Source organism: Hyaena hyaena, unplaced genomic scaffold (genome assembly GCF_003009895.1).
Source record: "Hyaena hyaena isolate Hyena2069 unplaced genomic scaffold, ASM300989v1 scaffold_647, whole genome shotgun sequence".
NCBI lineage: Eukaryota > Metazoa > Chordata > Mammalia > Carnivora > Hyaenidae > Hyaena > Hyaena hyaena.
Window position 1 is genome coordinate 990234 of NW_024081281.1, and position 19336 is coordinate 1009569.

General features: G+C 43.2%; 1 protein-coding gene across 2 annotated transcripts; it reads left to right on the forward strand.

Annotated features, from left to right (window-relative positions):
• Positions 1 to 100: 100 nt before the first annotated feature.
• On the forward strand, positions 101 to 18073 carry ATP5F1C (ATP synthase F1 subunit gamma). 2 transcript variants are annotated; one of them, XM_039216649.1, is made up of 10 exons: positions 101 to 233; positions 8792 to 8826; positions 9293 to 9424; positions 11571 to 11775; positions 12125 to 12268; positions 12590 to 12654; positions 13699 to 13854; positions 14298 to 14394; positions 17258 to 17294; positions 17937 to 18073. In XM_039216649.1, exons 1-9 carry the CDS (start codon positions 178 to 180, stop codon positions 17262 to 17264), a joined length of 897 nt encoding a protein of 298 aa, XP_039072580.1. In that variant the 5' UTR covers positions 101 to 177; the 3' UTR covers positions 17265 to 17294; positions 17937 to 18073. The 2 variants fall into 2 exon arrangements, with proteins under 2 accessions (XP_039072580.1, XP_039072581.1); XM_039216650.1 differs by lacking the exons at positions 17258 to 17294; positions 17937 to 18073 and having other exon boundaries at positions 178 to 233; positions 14298 to 14398.
• Positions 18074 to 19336: the final 1263 nt, after the last annotated feature.

The following is a 19336-nucleotide window of genomic DNA, read 5'->3' on the forward strand; positions in this document are numbered from 1 at the left end:
CCGGAAGGAGGTGGGGCCTCGGGAGGCTGGCCTCCGCCAACGCTCGCGAGGCTTCCTTCCGTCTGGCGGGAGGAAGCGAGACTGAAGGAGAACGCGGGGTGGGAGGGCGCTTTGGGAAGGTCCCGCGCCTGCGCGGTGAGGCCTGTCTCGCCGACCTTCAGCCGGGCGGGTAGCACCATGTTCTCTCGGGCGGGCGTCGCTGGGCTTTCGGCCTGGGCCGTGCAGCCGCAATGGTATGGCAGCTGGCGGGAGGAACGAGGGGCTTGCGAGGAGTGGGAGGGCTCGGTCGGGGGGAAGCGGAAGCGAGTGGGACGGGGCGAGGGTCGCACGGCCTGCCCGGCCTCCCGTCCCGCGGAGGCCCCGGGAAGCCCGGGCTGCGGGAAGCGCCTCCGATCCGGGGAGGGCGCGAGAAGGGGCTGCGGCCACAGCAAGGTCCGGCCGCGTCCCCTGACGGGGGGCAGGGTGACGGCCACGAGGAGCGGTCATCCGGGACCCCGGGGTTGAGACTTCAGGCCGAACTGATTTCAGGATTGGTTTCGGATTCATTCCGCTCATACTCGCTTAGGGAGCGCCTGCTGCGGGCCGGGCAGCGAGTGTCGTGGAGTTTTGGCCGGGCCCGCAAAGCGAGGGGGTGGGGGGACCTTCGGTTGTGCTGTGTGCCCTTGACGCCGTTTGAATGCCTCGAGTGCTGGGCAGGGTTTGCATGAGCCAGGAAGAGCTGTTCGATTCAGCCAGGCGTGTGCTAAGCACTGACATGTAGCAGGCTCCTTGCCGGGCACCGCCGAGTCAAATACGTGGCCCCGTGGGCTTAATGGGAGTTGGGGTGCAAAAGGGACCTTAAAAATCCGCCTGATGGGGATCGGAAGGGAAAGACACCTAGCACTATCCTGAAACCAGTGTGCCGAAGCAAGTACCCTGCAAGGTCATGAAATTGCCCCAAGGTCCCCAGGAGGAGGAGGTAGATGGCGGTTAAGCACCGTCTGTTAACTGCCGTGCGCGTTTAAGGATTTTAAACATTGGTTTCTGGGGGGGAATAGTATATTGGAGGGCCAAGCGGTAGGAGGATAAACCTGGTTTGTGGGTGGAACCGTATAATAGGATGAAATGTCTTGAAGCTAGACAGAGGCTGGATGAATTTCAGACACGGTGCTAAGGAGATTATTGGCTGGAAGCGGAGTGTACCAATTCCCCGGTTTTACAATAAAGGAAGAATTCTAACGAGCTGCAGCACTAAACTGGGTTTTTTGTGTCCTAATTTACGTGAAGGGACTCTAAAGCAATCCTTGAAACAGGTACGTTTTTCGTTAAGCAAAGAATTCATAACCATATTCAAAATTTCTAGGGTACTGAGGGAAGGAAATCTGATGTGAATACCTGCATGAAGATGTCGGTGGATTTGCCATCTAACTCAGATTTATTTCTAATATTGAAGAAGAGTATTCCTGGGAATGAAGTCACGTTAGTTGGGTTCTCGGTCATGTAGGCTGTCCCATTTTTTAGTCACTCAGCACAGTTGGGTGCCTGCCCTGCACCACTTTGGTTCCGTGGAAAGTACTAAAAAGTGGTGGTAAACACATACACGTGGCCTTGACTTTGTGGGTCGTTCTCTCCTTCCCATCTTGCTGTGACGTGTGTCCTCTGTCAGTATTTCTACCTGAAGCAGTATCCAAGTTGATCTTTAAGAAATGGAAAGAGTTTCCGAAACAAGGACATGATATTTTGCATAAAATTGTATTTTTTAGAAACCTACAACCTAGAAACAAAAGATAGTTTGACGATCTTATAGTAAAGGATTGTCCTAAATAAATAAGAGTTGTTAGTATTGGGCTCCTAAATTGGAACCCACATTGGCAAATACAGGTTGTAGTCCTGACCTACTTCCTTTAGAATGTTGGTTTTAAATTGGTAGGTTATGAATATTCATCAAACATTGATAGAAGGAAAGCTTTGTCACGGGATTCTGTTACTCTGGGTGCCCTTTGATTCCCACTTATCATTGCCTTTTAAATTCAGAAATAAAAACCATCTTAATGTTTCACATTTCACAGAATTAATTTGGAAGGGGAAAAGTATAGCTTTGCCTTTACCAAACCATGGAGGGGCATTTCCTCCATTCTGTTTTGGTTTTTGGAAACCTTAAAAATGCAATTTGTTATTGTTACAGTTTTTGTTTCAGGGAGGTTAGCTTACTAACATTAACTAAATATTAGGCTTAATTAAAGTCTTAGTGAAATTATTTTAATTGTTTAGGGTATCAGTAAAATACCCTAAATTTTAGGAAGTTAAACTTGTTTTTAAGTAGCATGTAAGGAAATGGAAATAAGAAGTTTGGGGAACAGTCTTCAAATTTGGGGAAATACGTTTCTATTTCCTCATCTTCCACATTCTCTGAAATGGAACTGTTTTCTAATAGGATGCCGATAGCCATAAATCAAATTATATACACTGAAAATAAGGGAGATGGTATTTCAGGAGAGGAAAGGCAGATTGCGTTCTGAGATTGCGGTAGCAGACATTTGCTCGTAAATGTAAAAAAAATGTGAGGCATCAGCGTGTAGTATAGGAGACCCACTGAGGAGCTGACTTCCAGGATTTGAATCTTAACTGCCAGCTCACGGGTACCCTGGGCAAGTTCCTCACCTGTGTCTGCCCCCATTCCTTCATCCATTAAATGGAGGTCATAATCGTGCACAGTTCGTTGAGTTAGCGTGAGGATTAAACGAGTTAGTACTTGAAAAGAACAGAGTGTGGCGGAAGAAATGCTGGTGTGGACCAGATGACATAAACTCAGGTGAAGACGGCTTGATGCAGTTCATGCATGAAAACGTTTACAGTACTTGCCAAACAAGGCTGGATCGTGGGTGGTCATTGGTGAAGAGGTGCAGGGGTCATTGTTTGGTGGAAGGCAGGTGACGGACTTCCATACAGTCATTTATTGTCAGAATTAGATCTACTTCCTAGTTTTCCTTGAGAATTTGTTGCTGCTGCTTTCTTAATCTTTGTATTATATGACAGTACACCCTTTAACATTCTTTCAAACTATAGTTTCTTCAAATGAAGAGTTACTCACCTAGGCACCTCACTGACTCCGTCCTCCACTGCTCTCAGCTTTGCTGATGGAGCAGCATTTGATGGTGACCCACAACCAGTGATTTTTCCTATCCACTGTCTTTGATGTATTTCTCCAATAATCTGAGATTTCTCAAGACATGATGTGCTTTTCCAGAACATACTGCTGATTCGGAACTTTATGTTTTCGTTGGCAAAAATTAAATATTCACAGCAAGCTGCCCCAAAAGGGATTTGAGATCATCTGGTTAGTCTATATGTACTCCAATCATACTTGAAAATAAAGTAACCCACGGGGGCACCTGGTGGCTCAGTCCGTTAAGCATCTGACTTCGGCTCAGGTCATGATCTTACGGTTTGTGGGTTCAAGCCCTGTGTCTGACTCTGTGCTGACTGCTCAGAGCCTGGAGCCTGCTTCGGATTCTGTCTCCCTCTCTCTCTGCCCCTCCCCTGCTTGTGCTCTGCCTCTCTCTCAAAAATAAATACGCAGTGAAATAATAATACTTTAACATAGACATCTTAAGAACTAAACAAAAGCTAACCATGCTGAGAGCAGTTCACAGTGGGAACATAGGGCATGTACACAGCATAAAGAATCACAAGCGATCTTGCCTTTTCATACCTCTCACCTGGGATTCTTACGGAAACCAGAATGTTCTGTGTTCATCCAAATACGGCATGCAATTCAGATTTATTCCCTACCATATTCTCTGACAAGAAACTTGTGTCCGCTAAATTGGAATATCTGCCTAAACCCATAATGTCCAAATGTCACTCTTTACACTCTATAAATTTAGAATGTTTGGGGTGAAAATTTTGATATACCCCCCAAAATCATAAAAAATGATGTTACTTTTCAAATGCCATTATGAAAAATGTTAAGAGAATGGTCAGTTTGTAGGTAAGTCTGTTCTGAAATAGCAGAGCTTGTCAGTATTTGACAGCTCTTAGCTTTTCCCTCAGTGGATCCGTTCTTAAAACCTAATCTAACACTTTTCATGTAGTCTTTCCTTTCTCTTTGTATTTCTTTCTCTATGGCTGTATAATACTAGTAAAATGTGTAAGTCAAGAGATTTTTTAAAATAACGTTCTTGGTTATGACCTTTCAGATTATTTGTATGCACATAAACACATAATCAAAATGGATCATATGATATAATTTCATAGTCTGTTTTTTAAGGTATTAACAGGCTTTATTTTTTCATACAGTTTTTAGACTTACAGAAATACAGAGCCTATAGTATGGAGGGTTCCATACACCCACATCCCACTCTGGACAGACTGTGCACTTACTAACATCTTGCATTAGCATGGTATATGTACTACAATTAATGAGACAATGTTGATCCATTATTAAGGTGCATAGTTTCATTAAGGTCACTCTGTTGTATGTTCTATGGTTTTTGACAAATGCATAATGACAGGTATCTACCATTATAGTATCATACAGCGTAGTTTCAGTGGCTAAAAATCTCTCCCGGAAATCCTGGCAACTACTGATCTTTTAACTCTTGCGGCAGTTTTGTCTTTTCTGGAATGTCAGGTAGTTGGAATCATACAGTATAGAGCCATTTCAGATGGGCTTCTTTGCCTAGTAATATGCAGTTTAAGTTCCTCCTCCATGTCTTCTGTGGCTTGATAGCTCATTTGTTTTTACTGCTGTGTAACTCCACGGTATGGAGGGCCCGGTTTGTTTTTCCATTTGTTTGTGTTTTGAAAGACATCCATTGCCTCTGGTTTGGGGGATGGCGAATAAAACTGCTATAAACATTTGTGTGCGGGTTTTTGTCTAGATATAAATTTTCAGCTCAGTCGGGTGAATACCGAGGAGTATGGCTGCTGTATTATATGTTAAGACTGTTTAGATTTATAAGAAATGCAAACCACCTTCCACAGTGGCCATAACCATTTTGCGTTCCCACCAGCAGGCAGGGAGGGTTCCTGTTGCCCTGTATCCTTATTATCATTTGGAATTGCCAGTTTTTTGTGTATTTTTAAAAAAAATATAGCCAATCTTGGGGTGCCTGGGTGGCTCAGTTGGTTAAGCATCCGTGACTCTTGATTTTGGCTCAAGTCATGATCTCATGAGCGTGAGGTTGAGTCCCACGTTGGGCTCTGCACTGACAGCGGGAAGCCTGCTTAGGATTCTCTCTCTGCTTCTCCCCTGCGCCCCTGCCTGTGTGTGCATACATGCTCCCTTGGGCTCTCTAACTAAATAAAAACAAAATAAAAAGGTAGCCATTCTTCTAGGTGTGCAGTGGCATTTCATTGTTTTAATTTGTAATTCCCTAACGACAGGAAAACTGAGTATCTTTTTGCCGTCTGTCTGCCTTGGTGAGGTTTGTGTTCAGATCTTTTGTTCATTTTTTCACTTGGTGTGGTTTTCTTACTGTTGAGTTTTAAGAGTTCTTTGTATATTTTAGATAACAGCCCTTTATCAGACATGTGTTTTGCAAACATTTCCTCCCGGTGTGTGGCTGGTCTTTCCATTCTCTTGACAGTGTCTTGTAGAGCAGAAGTTTTTAAAATTAATAAAGTCCAGCTTGATCTTTTTTTTTTCCTTTCATGGATCATGCTTTTCATGTTTTATGTAAAACCTTACAGCCATACTATCCAAGGCACCTAGATTTTCTCCTGTGACATCGTGTAGAAGTTTGATAGTTTTGTGTCTTACCTTTAGACCCATGGCTCATTTCACGATAATTTTTGTGAAAGGTATAAGATTAACTACCTAGGTGAATATTTTTGCATATGGGTGTCCAGTGTTGAGTACCGCTGTAGAAAAGAGTATCCCTTCTCCATTTAATTTCCTTTGCTGCTTTATCAAACATGAATCATTTGACTGTTTGTATGGTGCTATGTCTGGGCTTTTTATTCCCTTATGCTGTGTGTCTTATTCCCCTCACTGACTTACTCTGTAACTGGAACCCTGTGTCCCCACTCGCCTTCACCCATTTTGCACAACCCCCACTCCTCCACTCATCAGGTCCTTTATTATAGGTCTCAGTCTACTTGTTGTTTGTATATTCATTTGTTTTTGTTGTTGTTTTCGATTTCACTTTGGAGTGAAATTCTGAGCTCTCTCGCCCTCCACTGATCCCTCGTCCACACAGTCTGAGGATTACTGTAACTTTACAGAAAGTCTTGAGATCAGGTGGTGGGGTCAGTTCTCCGAGTTTGTTCTTCAGTAGTGTGTCGGCCCTTCTAGGTGCTTGGCTTTGCCAAATAAACGTTAAAATCAGTTTGTCGATACACACAAAATAACTTGTTAGGGTTTTTGTCTAAAATTGTATTGATCAAGTTAGGAAGAACTGACATTTTAGAAACATTGAATCTTCCTATTTATGAATGTGGCATTGCTCCATTTATTTAGATCATTTTTCATCAGTTTTGTAGTTTTCTTGTGGCATATTTTGTTGTTTTATATATATTTTTTCTGTGTTTTTTAAGTTGTAAAATGTACATAACATTAAACTTACCATTGTCATCATTTATAAGTCTGCAGTTCTAGGATAGTGTCTAACTTGAAACCGCAATTGTTCATAGCTGCTATTAAAAACAAAAAAAGAAATTGACTTTTGTATACATTGACCTTGTTCCCTGCAACCCTTACTGTAATTGGTTCCAGATTTTTTGCCGATTCTTCGGGATTTTCTACAGACAGTTGTGCCATTTATGAACAAAGGCAGCTTTAGTTTTTCCTTCCCAATCTGTATATCTTTAACTTCCTGTTTTGTTTAAATGCATCAGCCAGGACTTCAGTACAGCGCTGAATAGGAGTGCTGAGCAGATATCCTCACCTCAGTCCCTATCTTAGGGGGAAACTCCTAACTTCTCATCATTAAGATTGTTTGTTTGTTTGGGTAGAAGTTCTTTATTTGCTGAGAGCTTTTCTCTTTTCTTTTCTTTTTTTAACCATGAATGGGAATTAAATTTTGTCAAAAAAATTTTCTGCATGTATTGACTGATTTTCTTAAATGATGAGCCAGCCTTGCATACCTGCAATAAATCCCACTTGGTTGTGGTGTATAATTCTTTTTAATACCCTGTTGGATTCAATTTGCTGTTCTTTATTGAGGAATTGTGCATCTGTATTAATGAGTGTTAATGTCCTCTAAGTTTCATTTCTTACAATGATTTTATCTGGTTGATATGAGGGCCCTGCTGGTCTCAGAGGATTAGGAAGGGGTCTCTCTTCCATTTCTACTTCCCTCCTTTGGCACCACGTTCCATGTTCCATGAGTTACAGGTCCGTACCTCAGTCTCAAAAATCTCATGTGTTTTCCAAGCCCACTGGACATTTCCACCTCGTCCTAGGGTCTTTTTAACTATGTCATTTTCATTAAAAGTTATGATCTCTAGTGAGATCATCCCCACCCCAGTTTTCTGTCTAGGTTAATGTCAACACTATCTATTCGTGTCACGGAATTAGACATCATTCTTATGTTTTCCTTTTCACTCTTAAGAACTTGGTCATAAATCTAGGGTCCTGTTGCTTTGCTTTAGTTCAGATCCTTGCTGCAGCCGCCCTGGGAGTCTCCATGCCATCCATGTTCCAGCGTCATTTTGTGCTTTCCACAGACTTTGTTTGATACGTGTTGTCTTCATTAGTAAGGTGGCAGTCCTCTTGCATTTATCATTCAGGTGTGTGTGTGTGTGTGTGTTTGTGTGTCTACACATTTAAGTCAATTCTTTTTTTGAGAGAGAGAGTGAGCAAGCATGGTAGGGGGAGAGGGGCAGAGGGGGAGAGAAAGAGAGAGAGACAGGGAGAGAGAATCTCAGGCAGACTCCATGGTCAAGTGTGGACCTGATCTGAAATCAAGAGTCAGACACTCAACTGAATGAGCCACCCAGGTGCCCTTAGATCAAATCATTTTTACTTTTATGCATTAGCACTTTAATCGTAAAGACTAGAAAAAATACTTACTGTAAGTTGTATGTAAATCGTTAGTTTTACAAATCTTTATGAGATAGTAGTGCATCTTGTGGTCACAGACCATGTCCTGGAGCATAGGAGCTGCTTAGTGCGTAGCACCTGCGCGGCTTAGTCGGTTTAGTGTCAGCTCAGGTCATGATCTCACAGTTTGAGGGGTTGAGCCACCAGTCAGTCTCTGCACTGACAAGGTGAAGCCTGCTTGGGATTCTTTCTTTCCCCCTCTCTCTGAGCTACCCTGGCTCAAGCTCACATTCTCTCTCAAAATAAATTAATTAAAAAAAACCTTAAAAGTATATATATGTTTAAAAATAAAAAGTAAATAAACTGTACTTTCACACATGATCATGTTACAATGTATAATTGATCTAAGTGTTAATTTGAAAGGGTTTCAGTGACATAAGGAAGTCAAGGTAGCTTTTTTGAGGTGGCTGACCGTGGTTTGAGGTATAGCTAGAAGCCCAACAAGGGGCAGGGCTTTTCTGTTGTGGAAACAGTCTAGGCAGAGGCATCGGGGGGACTGGAGTGTGCGTGAACGCCATTTGACGGCCATGGATGCTTTGTGTTGTTGCCTCAAGCAAACTGAGGCCTCTGGTAATAGGGTTTGGTGTCCATATTAAGGATCAATTATAAAAAAGCGCGTATTTATAAATATACATGTATCAGGGTCCTACACTTGATAGATTGTTTCTTCATGGGGTATTTAAATTTATTAACTTTGAAGGTGTTTCTTGTGTATTACAATGATTTTTAAATAAACTAAAATATTTTTAAAACTTTTATTTTCAGGATCCAAGTTCGAAATATGGCAACCTTAAAAGATAGTAAGTACTTTATCTCAATATGTGATTAAGAAAAACTAAATTTTGACAAATAATCAAAAAAAATGCTGCCTTAGCCCATCGTATATTTGGTCAAAATTGATAAAATGAATCTAGGTCTTAGCATATGACATTGAACTTGTGTTGGAAAAGACCAGTGTGAGGCGACACGTGGTTGTTCTGATGCTGTTGTCTGTAGAATGACAGTAAGGTGACCAGAGAAAACCATATGTAAGTGTTTTAAGTGCCTGAAGCGCTGCTCTCTGCGGCCACCCGCCCACCCTCCATAGCAGCTGGGCTTCGCCTTTGCTCAGTACTCGTTCTGACTCGAAGCCTCATTGAGCGTCATGCGGTTGCTCGGTGGTCTAAGTGCTGATGATCCTACCTTGCAGTTTAGAAAGATACTCCGATAAATTTTACAAGCAAAATTATAACTCCTTTATCGTAACACACCACTTCTGTTTTTCAGTTACCAGACGACTCAAATCGATCAAAAACATCCAGAAAATTACCAAGTCTATGAAAATGGTGGCGGCAGCAAAATACGCCCGAGCTGAGCGGGAGCTGAAGCCAGCCCGGGTGTACGGAACGGGATCTCTGGGTAAGAGAGGAGAGGAGCCTGTCACAGGCCAGAACATGACGGTCAGCACTGATGCTCTTATCTGGTGCTTCCCTGACCACAGGCCCATTCTGAGTATTTGACATCACTCAGTTTTCACAGCAGCCCTGCAAGGGTCTGAGCTGCTAGAACCCAGTTCACAGACGAGAGACCCTGAGGTCAGGGAACTTGCCCTGGGTCACCTCCTCACATGGTTTGGCCTCAAAGCCAGTCTGTTTATTAACCACTGTATGTGACTCCATGAATGTTTAAAATACTCTGAAAATTTTCCTAGATTATTAAATATTTAATCAAGCAATTGGAAATGTGGTGCGTTCAGATCGGGTGCTTGACTTTGTCCTGTTGGGCTGTGACGTGCCGATTTAGGACTGCGGGGCGGGGAGGCGGTCCCTGCCGTGGAGCTCACTGGGCAGGCGCAGAGGGGACCCGTGGCCACACGAGTGGGATGTCTGAACAGCAGCCGGAAAGAAAGCAAAACTTCCCGGTTTCCAAATTGAGGAAAATGTACGTATCATCTGTGTGTTAATGTATCTACATATTACGTGTAAATTGCCTCGTGCAGAAGTTTTCCTGTGTTCTTCCCTGTTTCTTAAACATCCGTTCCTACTGGTAAAAAAATTATTGCGTGAGCAAAAGATAGAGCACTAGGGTGGAAACGGCCACTCGCTTTAACAGCAGCTCCATGACAGGCATGGAGCAGAGTCGGTGGCTTGGGGTCTGCGACCCTCATCACCTCCAGCCGTTTGCTCTCATCAGTCCTGTTCGCCGCACAAGACATACACAGCACGTAGTTGGTGGCTTAGTAAAGACTGGCTGATAAATTACTCTGGCCTGTTTGTATGAAGAGAGAAAGTCATTTCACGATTCACCTTTCTTGCTGCTATGTATAAGTGTAATGAATTTGTTTCTCTCCAAAGCCTATAACCACACAATTATCTAATAAAGAAGAAACTGCCTCAGATATCAGATTAGACTATTTGTGATAAAATATTAAAAATTCAAGCCAAGACCACCATCTGGCCTGAAGTCCTTTGTACGAAATATCAACTGCTAGATATTAAGTGGCTGATCATTGTGAATATTTACGTTAAAGTCTCTCAGCAGGCATGTTAACGCTGCACAATATACGATATAAAAGGAGACTTAAAAAAATAATCTCTCTGCTCTCCTGCACTTTGTGGCTGAGTATTCGCTTCCCCCTGCTTTTTGCGGAGGGTCCTCGGGTACTGGTGTTTGAGAATCTCTGCTTGATAGTGAGGACAGGGCATCAGGACTGGCGTGAAACAGGTGCATGTGGCGGCCGGAGATGCACGTGTAGCGGCGGGGGCACTGGCCGCTCGGGCTCACCCTGCGCTTGCACCTGGGCCTGGCCAGTACCGGAGCTGGCGGGGACTCAGCCGGCGCGTCCCAGGGAGATTGCGCCCCCCCCACCGCCACAGACTTGCTGAACTCGCCCTGAGGCGCACACCCGACCCCTCTTCCCTCCTTCCCAAGGGCCAGACCTGCGTCATAATGCGGTGGCTCTTCTGTCTCCTTCCAATGCCTCCTCCACAGCCATTTCCTCCACTTCCCCCGTAAATCCGTGCCGAGTTCATCCTGTTTGATCCCCTCTTGGCCTATGCTGCTCAGCAGGCTAGACCAACCAAGCGAGGTCGTTAAAGCAGTCCCCAAGATAAGGGGGCATCTGGTATTTTAATGCCAACAGTTTTTTAAGAGCTTGATATGCAGGTTATATGAGCATGTCAGTAAATATTTGCTTCCTACTTTTTTGGTTATATGCTGAATATTTATTTGCATCCTTCAGAGGTCTATCTAGATAAGTTGGTACTCTGTAATTTAGTCCCCTTTACAAGCTCTTCAATTGTACTAGAGATTTCTTTGTCTGTACTTGAGGTAAGTTGGCCATTAATTGGCCCTTATCATATAGAGCCTTTATCATATAGAGATTAAACCTTTATGCTTTTCAACCTGATTGTAAACAGAGTAAGTACAGACAGCTTTGATTAGTTAGATGCCACCTAAATTTAAGTGCATCATTTTGAAAATAGCCAACTTATAAATTAGGGATTATTGCTGTATTTAGTGTGCTTTACATATTTTAAAATTCTTGTCTTTGTTTGTATTTAAGCTCTGTATGAAAAAGCGGATATTAAGGCTCCTGAAGACAAGAAGAAGCACCTCCTTATCGGGGTGTCCTCTGATCGAGGGCTCTGCGGTGCTATTCATTCCTCGGTTGCCAAACAGATGAAACATGAGGTGGCCACACTCACAGCGGCCGGGAAGGAAGTTATGCTGGTTGGAATTGGTGATAAAATCAGGGGTATACTTCACAGGTAATTTAAATAGATAGTGTTTATGTCTAAGTGGGTGCCAGCATGAATAACTGGGGGTGTCTCTGATAACCAGTTAGCATTGACATGGTGGTTTTTTTTGGTTACCTACTTTTATACCCCCCAAGAGGTCTTTGTTTTGTTTTTATTATTTCAGGAGCTTCAGAATATATAGATTTCTTTCCTTGTCTTGTGTTTCTCCTTCGTCCAGCCCCTAAGTGGCATCCAACAAGAGTATCACAAGCTGTTGGCATTTTATACACACAAGGACTCTGAGCAGCCAGCGCAGCCTGGAGATGTCAGAGTGAACCGTGGTTACACTATTCTGTGTGATCCCCTGATTCTCTTGTAGGACTCACTCTGACCAGTTTCTGGTGTCCTTCAAAGAAGTGGGAAGAAAACCTCCTACTTTTGGAGATGCATCTGTCATTGCCCTTGAACTACTAAATTCCGGATATGAATTTGATGAAGGGTCTATCATCTTTAATCGGTTCAGGCAAGAAAAATTTAGTATTCAAACCTTTTCAATGCTTACGTTCATAATTTAAAATAAGTAAATGCTTACTGAGCAGTTTAAAATGCTATTTTGAGGGATGCCTGGGTGGCTCCGTTGGTTGAGCGGCTAACTCTTGATTTCAACCCAAGTCATGATCCCAGGGTCGTGGGATCAAGCCCCACGTCTGGCTCTGTGCCGCGCATGGAACCTTCCTAAGATTCTGTCTCTCCCTCTGTCCCTCTGCCCCACTCGCAGTTTCTCTCTCTAAAAATAAATAATGAAATATTATTTTGAGATTTATATTTGCTTTACAATTTCTAGGTCTGTTATCTCCTACAAGACAGAAGAAAAGCCCATCTTTTCCCTTGACACTGTTGCAAGTGCTGGTAAGTGGTTTTTGTATGAGACGCATTTTTCTGTGTAGAAAGGAGAGACTGGTACGTTCAGGAAAACAATGTTTGTTAGGAGGGTCCGTCTCAGTGGGAGCACGATGATGTTCAACTCTTTCTGTCACCTTCCATCAGTGGCTTTTGTGTCTCTAAGGACCCTCACTGCTTTCCTTCATTAATTGAACTTAAATAAACAAGTCATTCTCAGCGATCGGAACGCCTAGCTAGAACTGGCTTTGCAGCCCTGGGAACCCCGTGGGTCGACATAGCCACAGGCAGGACCCGGGCAGCCACGTGAGTGGTGCTCGCAGCCAGTGCACAGTGACCCCCTCAGTTCTCTCCGGAGGCTGCTCCCCTTCTACAGATAATATTTCATCTGTTAAGATGTACACTTTGTAGCATTTTAGTGTCCCTGAAGTTGTGGGAGGCTTCTGCCAACCAGTGGTGTGTCATCCTTAATTGACGATGTTCTTTCATTCTTAATGGTATACGACAGGGGTTATCGTCATAGTATTTTAAGTTTGATGAAATACAGTACCGTCAAGATGAGTGCAGCTTCTAATTCTGCCCCCCTTCAATATCCCACTTCCCTCTTGTTTTCCTGATGGAGGCGTGCAGATTTCCCCAGTAATCACATGGCTTAATTTGGGAGTTTTGTATTCACTATACGAGTTTCAGTGTTGTCATTAATTCTTTTATGAAAACACACCCCCCAGATTTGAGTATTGCTGACACTGTGCCAGGCACTCTGGTGCCATCCAGAGGACTTCAGAACACTGGGAAATGTAGTGAAGTTATTTCAGCTGTTGGCTTCTTCATTTTTATTAAGTGTTTGCAGCTAAATATCATATGCTTTGTGTACCCATTATATTTTGCTGAAAATCTGCTATAATCGATAGTGTGGAATTGGATGAAACTTTTAGAACTGAGTGTTTTAACCTATCTTACGTTGTTGACTTCTGCTCTGTAATTATTAAGGGTTTTCACTAGCAGGCTGCTTTGATTAAATCACCCTGTGTGCTGTGTGGCTTGTTTTAACAGAGAGCATGAGTATCTATGATGATATCGATGCTGACGTGTTGCGGAATTACCAAGAATACACTCTGGCCAACATCATCTACTATTCGCTCAAGGAGTCCACCACGAGTGAGCAGAGCGCCAGGATGACGGCCATGGACAACGCCAGCAAGAACGCCTGTAAGCGCACGGCGGATCTCTTCCAAGAGCCTTCTCTTCTGAGAGTGGCACAGAGACCTGGCCTCACAGACGTCACCGTCAAGTAGGCCAGGAAACAAGAGCAAGAAGCTCAGCCCGGTGCTGCCACTGGGTCCATGACATTTTTGACCAGTGACCATCTCTTTCCTTGAATTTTCTTACCTGAAAAGATAAATTAATGTTCTCTGCCTTAAAAGAGTATATCTTACTTGGTAGGAAGTAAACTTGCAAGTATTTGGAGAGGTATCCATAGAAGAGGTAACAATGTCTTCCTGAAATTTTTTTGAGAGGCCAATTTTGGTGCCCAAGGACATGGAAATTCTTATTTTTAAATGAAGCAACATACGCCTGTGAACATACCAATGAACAGCTTATGCTCTCGTGGTGTTAGGCTTTGTTGTCTGATCCTTCTGTTTTGTTCACAGCTGAGATGATTGACAAACTGACTTTGACATTCAACCGCACGCGCCAGGCCGTCATCACGAAGGAGCTGATCGAAATCATCTCTGGTGCTGCGGCTCTGTAAGTAGTGGCGGCCACCTCCCGCGCTTCCTTCCTTGTCTTCCGTGTCTGCCGGCTTGCTGCCTGGGGGTTTGAGAGTGTGCGCTCTGTTTTGCTAAAGGTGGAATGATCCATTGCTTAATGTCGGACCGTACTCCTAGGCTGTAATGATTTGGTGAAAATGGGCTGTCTGCTTCATTCCACTTGTCTCAGCTCTAACCTTTAGACTTAGTTTCTTCTTTTTAGAAATCAATAAATTGCTAGCTTTCACTTTCCTAAAGCATTAGGAATAAGGATGTAGGTAACTCTGTTGTCATTATAAAATCTGTCTTTGGAACTTAAAACATCATAAACCAAGCTTTCCAAGTATAGGATTGGTTTGGGTTTTGGTTTCACATAAATCTTGGGTTTTTGGTAAATCTTGTAGAAATTGGTTCTTTACTTACTCAGTTTTTTATGTCAGTATAAGATAATGTACCATTTTCCTCAAGAAAGTTTCTTGGTTGTCTAGATATGTTGACATTTGTGAAATCAGGGTTAAAAACTGAGGATTCTATTTAAACAATGACTGAACTGAACACCCACCATATGCCAGGTTCAGTGCTAGGCAGTGTCCAAGGGTGTGACACTTTCTGTCAAGGGTTAGACACTCTTAACAGCATAACGAACATCTGCAGGTAATTGTGATGAGTGATAAAATGTGTAGTAGGTTATCTTTGACTCATTCTCACCTCTACTAATTAGTTACTAAGGTATAAATTTTACCTTCAAATGTGCCTTGAATTTTCCCTTTATGCCCACTTAACGCAGATCCTTGTCATTTCTCTCCTGAATTAAAAAAGATACCAAGTGCATAATCATCCTGCAAAAACAACTGAGCTTGGCATCTGTGATCCTGTTTTTTCTGGCCACAAGTACTCTCCAGTCTAGCCTTATCGCTGCCATTTCTCACTTCCCTTGAACTTCAACCACATGAATGTACTAGATCTACAAATATGTCATGTGCTGTTGCCTGAAATGCCACCCTGTTCTTCCCCCTGCACCCTGGGTTCTTCAGCTGACAGACTCCTCCTGTCTGGTCTTTCCCGAGCTGAGAGAATCCTTTACCCCCAGGAAGTCCCCCTTCACAGTCTGGGTGGGGTGCCCTTCTTGAACACCCTGTGTCTTGAACACCTTTATCACTGATTACACTGTTTTATTAGGAGTTGCCTCTTGAGCTGCCTGTGTGCTCCCATGGCTTGGGAGCGGCTGTGGCTGACTCGCTTTTGTAGCCCGGTCCCCAGGCATATACTTCCTCAGTAAATATTTGTCGAGCAGACGGGTGATGTACCGTAAGAAGTGGAAGTCCAGGGGCACCTGGGTGGCTCAGTCAGTTAGGTGTCTGACTTTGGCTCGGGTCATGAGATCTCAAAGTTTGTGAGTTCGAGCTCCCATTGGGCTGTCTGCTGTCAGCACGGAGCCTGCCTCGGATCCTCTGTCCCTCTCTCTCCCTGCTACTCCCCTGCTTGTGTGCTCTCATTCTCTCTCTCTCTCAAAAAGAAACAAACATTTAAAGAAAAAAAGTGTAGGTTCAGAAGAAGGAGAAATAATATTTCGTTGGGTATGTGAAGATGTGGCTCCTTGTTCAAAAATCGGACAGATAGGTTCCTCACTAAGGTGGAATTTAAGTTGGTCCTTAAGAATTATCTGTCTCTCCAGGGTAGAAACTGGGCAGAATGTCTTAGAGACACAAATAATACTGTTGGAGGCCATTCTGTAAGTTGTCAGTCGGACCCGTCAGCTTTGCTAGCCCGGGTGTCCTTGGTCGTCTTTTGTTTTCCAAGCCTGACCTCAGTCTAGTCACTGACGTTGTGTTAGCATCACGGAGTGCGGGCAGCGTATCGTTCATTATCCTCCTTGCTGACTGTCCTGCGCGAAGGCTGACTGTGGCCTCCTTGGGTGTCAGGTGCGAGGAGGCCTGGGGGAAAGGGCTGCATTCCGAAGGTTCCAGGGACTGTGGGATCCAGAGAGCCAAGGGTCTTACTTTCTCTTGAAAAAGAGGCACTGGGAATAACGTGAGGCTACGACGTCTGCAGAATTGGGGGCCACACTCTGTGTTGACTAGAAATGTGGGAAACCTGCAGGAGAGGAGCAAAGTCGGGGAACGAGGAGAGGAGATTGGGACAGAAAAACTCAGAATTGGGCCAGAAAATCAGAATATCAGAAACTGACCATTAAATTTTTGCTTTCTAGAAAGGTAGCCTGAATCCTTTATTTAGGGTTGGCTGTGGGGCGCCTAGTGGTTAAGCGTCCAACTTCAGCTCAGGTCATGATCTCATAGCTTGTGAGTTCGAGCCCCGCGTCGGGCTCTGTGCTGTCAGCTCAGAGCCTGGAGCTGCTTCCGATTCTGTGTCTCCCTCTCTCTCTGCCCCTCCCCGGCTCATGCTGTCTCTCTCTCTTAAAAATAAATGTTTAAAAGCTTTTTTAAAAATAAAACAAAAAAAGGGTTGGCTGTGCAATGCAACCCTGGCTGGGGACCCAGGGCACACACACACTCTGTGACCCCCTCAGCTACTCCGTTAGAGATGTTCCTACATACACACACTTGGCGACTCAGTAGTGTGTTATGTGCCATTTGTAGAAAAAGTAGGGGCTTAAATTATACCTTCAGAGTCTTGCCTTCCTGCATGAACGTGGTCTTACTATTCTAACCAGACTGAAATTAGTAACTTTTTGTAACAGTCATTGAATCTGTTTTAAAGGAATAGTTTGGTAACGAATTTACATGATCTGCTCCAGACACTGAGAAAATGGATGTTTTTAGTTGGAAATGATACCTGATTAACTAGCATGGATTGCTTGTTGACTGGCTTGTTTTGTCTTTTTCTTCTAACATAATAACCAGGGATTAATGAAAACCAAGGTTCATCCTCAGACAAGAGGTAAAGTGGTGTTATTTCATACGCTCTCCCCAAACCCTCCAGAAAAGAAATCCAGCAGCTATAATTGAAGCTGATTTAGTAACCATGAAACTGATTCTCTGAGATTTAGATTTTGGCCCATTTATAGTAGTTGCCAGCTTGCGGTAGCATATGGGTAATGCCAGGGGCTTTTTTTTTTTTTTCTTCAAGATTTATTAAATAAATTTTAAGGATAGAGAATTGGCATTATTTTGACATACTAAATATAGAAGAGTGAAGAGTGGTGGTTCTCAAACCTGACGGTGTCAGGACCCCTTCACATCTGACGTAATAGAACAGGGCTAGATTCCCATCGATCTGTGCTCATTCTGTTTTGATATTACAGGCCATGTAGGCTCTGGAACACGCTACCATTTACTTGAGAATTACTCATTTACTCATTACTCATTTACTTGAGAATGAGTAAAACAGGCAAAGAAGAGGTTTATCCTCATGGACCCCATTGAAAGGTCCCAGACCAAAATCTGAGAATAACTAGTATAAAGTAACATTTTATTATGTTAAGTCAGTTCTTTAAATCCCACTTAAATGTGTACTGTCTCTTGAAACATCATTATTTTTCCCTCTAAAACTGAGTTTTATTTGCTCTGTACTGTTTTTCAGGTAAAGAAGGAAAATTCAGCCGGCTGATTCAATTTTAGCATACTGCTGTCCTTGTGAGAAGAAATTGTTGTTTCAACTACGAAAGACAGCAAGGTGTTTGTAAATTATCTTACAATAAACAACTTACCATAAGAAAATCACTGTCTTATTATGTAAGAACAGTAGTTAATAGTTTTCAAGATGAGATTTTAAAGATAAGTGACATACGGGGCACCTGGGTGGCTCGGTCAGTTAAGCGTCCGACTCTTGGTTTGGGCTCAGGTCATGATCTCACAGTTGTGAGTTCGAGCCCCGCATCGTGCTCTGTGCTGCCAGCTCATAGCTTGCTTGGGACTCTCTCCCTCCCTGTCTCTCTCTCCCTGTCAAGATAATTAATTAAGGAACTACATTAACATGCTACTGCTAGTGACGTTTGGTAGGGGGACAACTGAAGAGGCCCTGAAGGCACCGCACTGGAAGAGCCTTCCGGAGCCCCGCATGTTTGGGGTCAGGGCTGAGGGGAGAGGCGACAGGCCCGGGCTTTCGTTCTTCTGCACCTTCATAGAACATCCAAGAAAACGAAGTAAAAATGCTACCATCTATGGGGTATAGACTTCAGGCATATAATTCCTTTACGTTATAAATCTTTTCCAAGCACTGAAAAACCTCACTATGATCATTCACTCCACATTGACAGATAACCAGTAAGATTGGATACCTGACCTGATTACGCACATGTTGGCCATCCAAAATACCAGGTTTTTCCTATTTATCTAAAACAGGGAGTTTAGTGTTATTTACTAACACTAAAGTGTTATTTACTAATTACAAAGTATATAAATTACAAGAAGTATAAGTAATATGTACCGTAATATATAAATTACAGAACTATGAATAATGTATATAAAAATATAAAAATCATTTTAAAACCCCATTTTTAAGAAACCATTAAATACACATAATTTAGAAAGTTCTTCATGGGTGCGTTGGGTGGCTTAGTTGGTTAAGCGACTGACTTCAGCTCAGGTCATGATCTCACGGTTCATGGGTTCGAGCCCCATGTCAGACTGTGCTGACAGCTCGGAGCCTGGAGCCTGCTTCTGATTCTGTGTCTCCCTCTCTCTCTGCCCCTCCCCTGCTCGTGCTCTGTCTCAACAAATAAACATTAAAAAAATAAAAAAGTTCTTCAAATACTTTGTTATTTTACCAACAACTGTTTTCATAAGAATGAACTGAGCAGGGAGTAGTATAAAAACTGGTTAGCTGCTGCAAACCTGTAGAGGACAGTACTGACCTTGAGGAGGCTGCTGGGGGAAGATAAACTGAACAGTATCCACGGTTATTTTCCAGCTTCACTGAGAGTTTACAAGAGTCACTTGAAGGGTCTGTGAATGAGGCTGTGAGGCATCGGACAGACACGG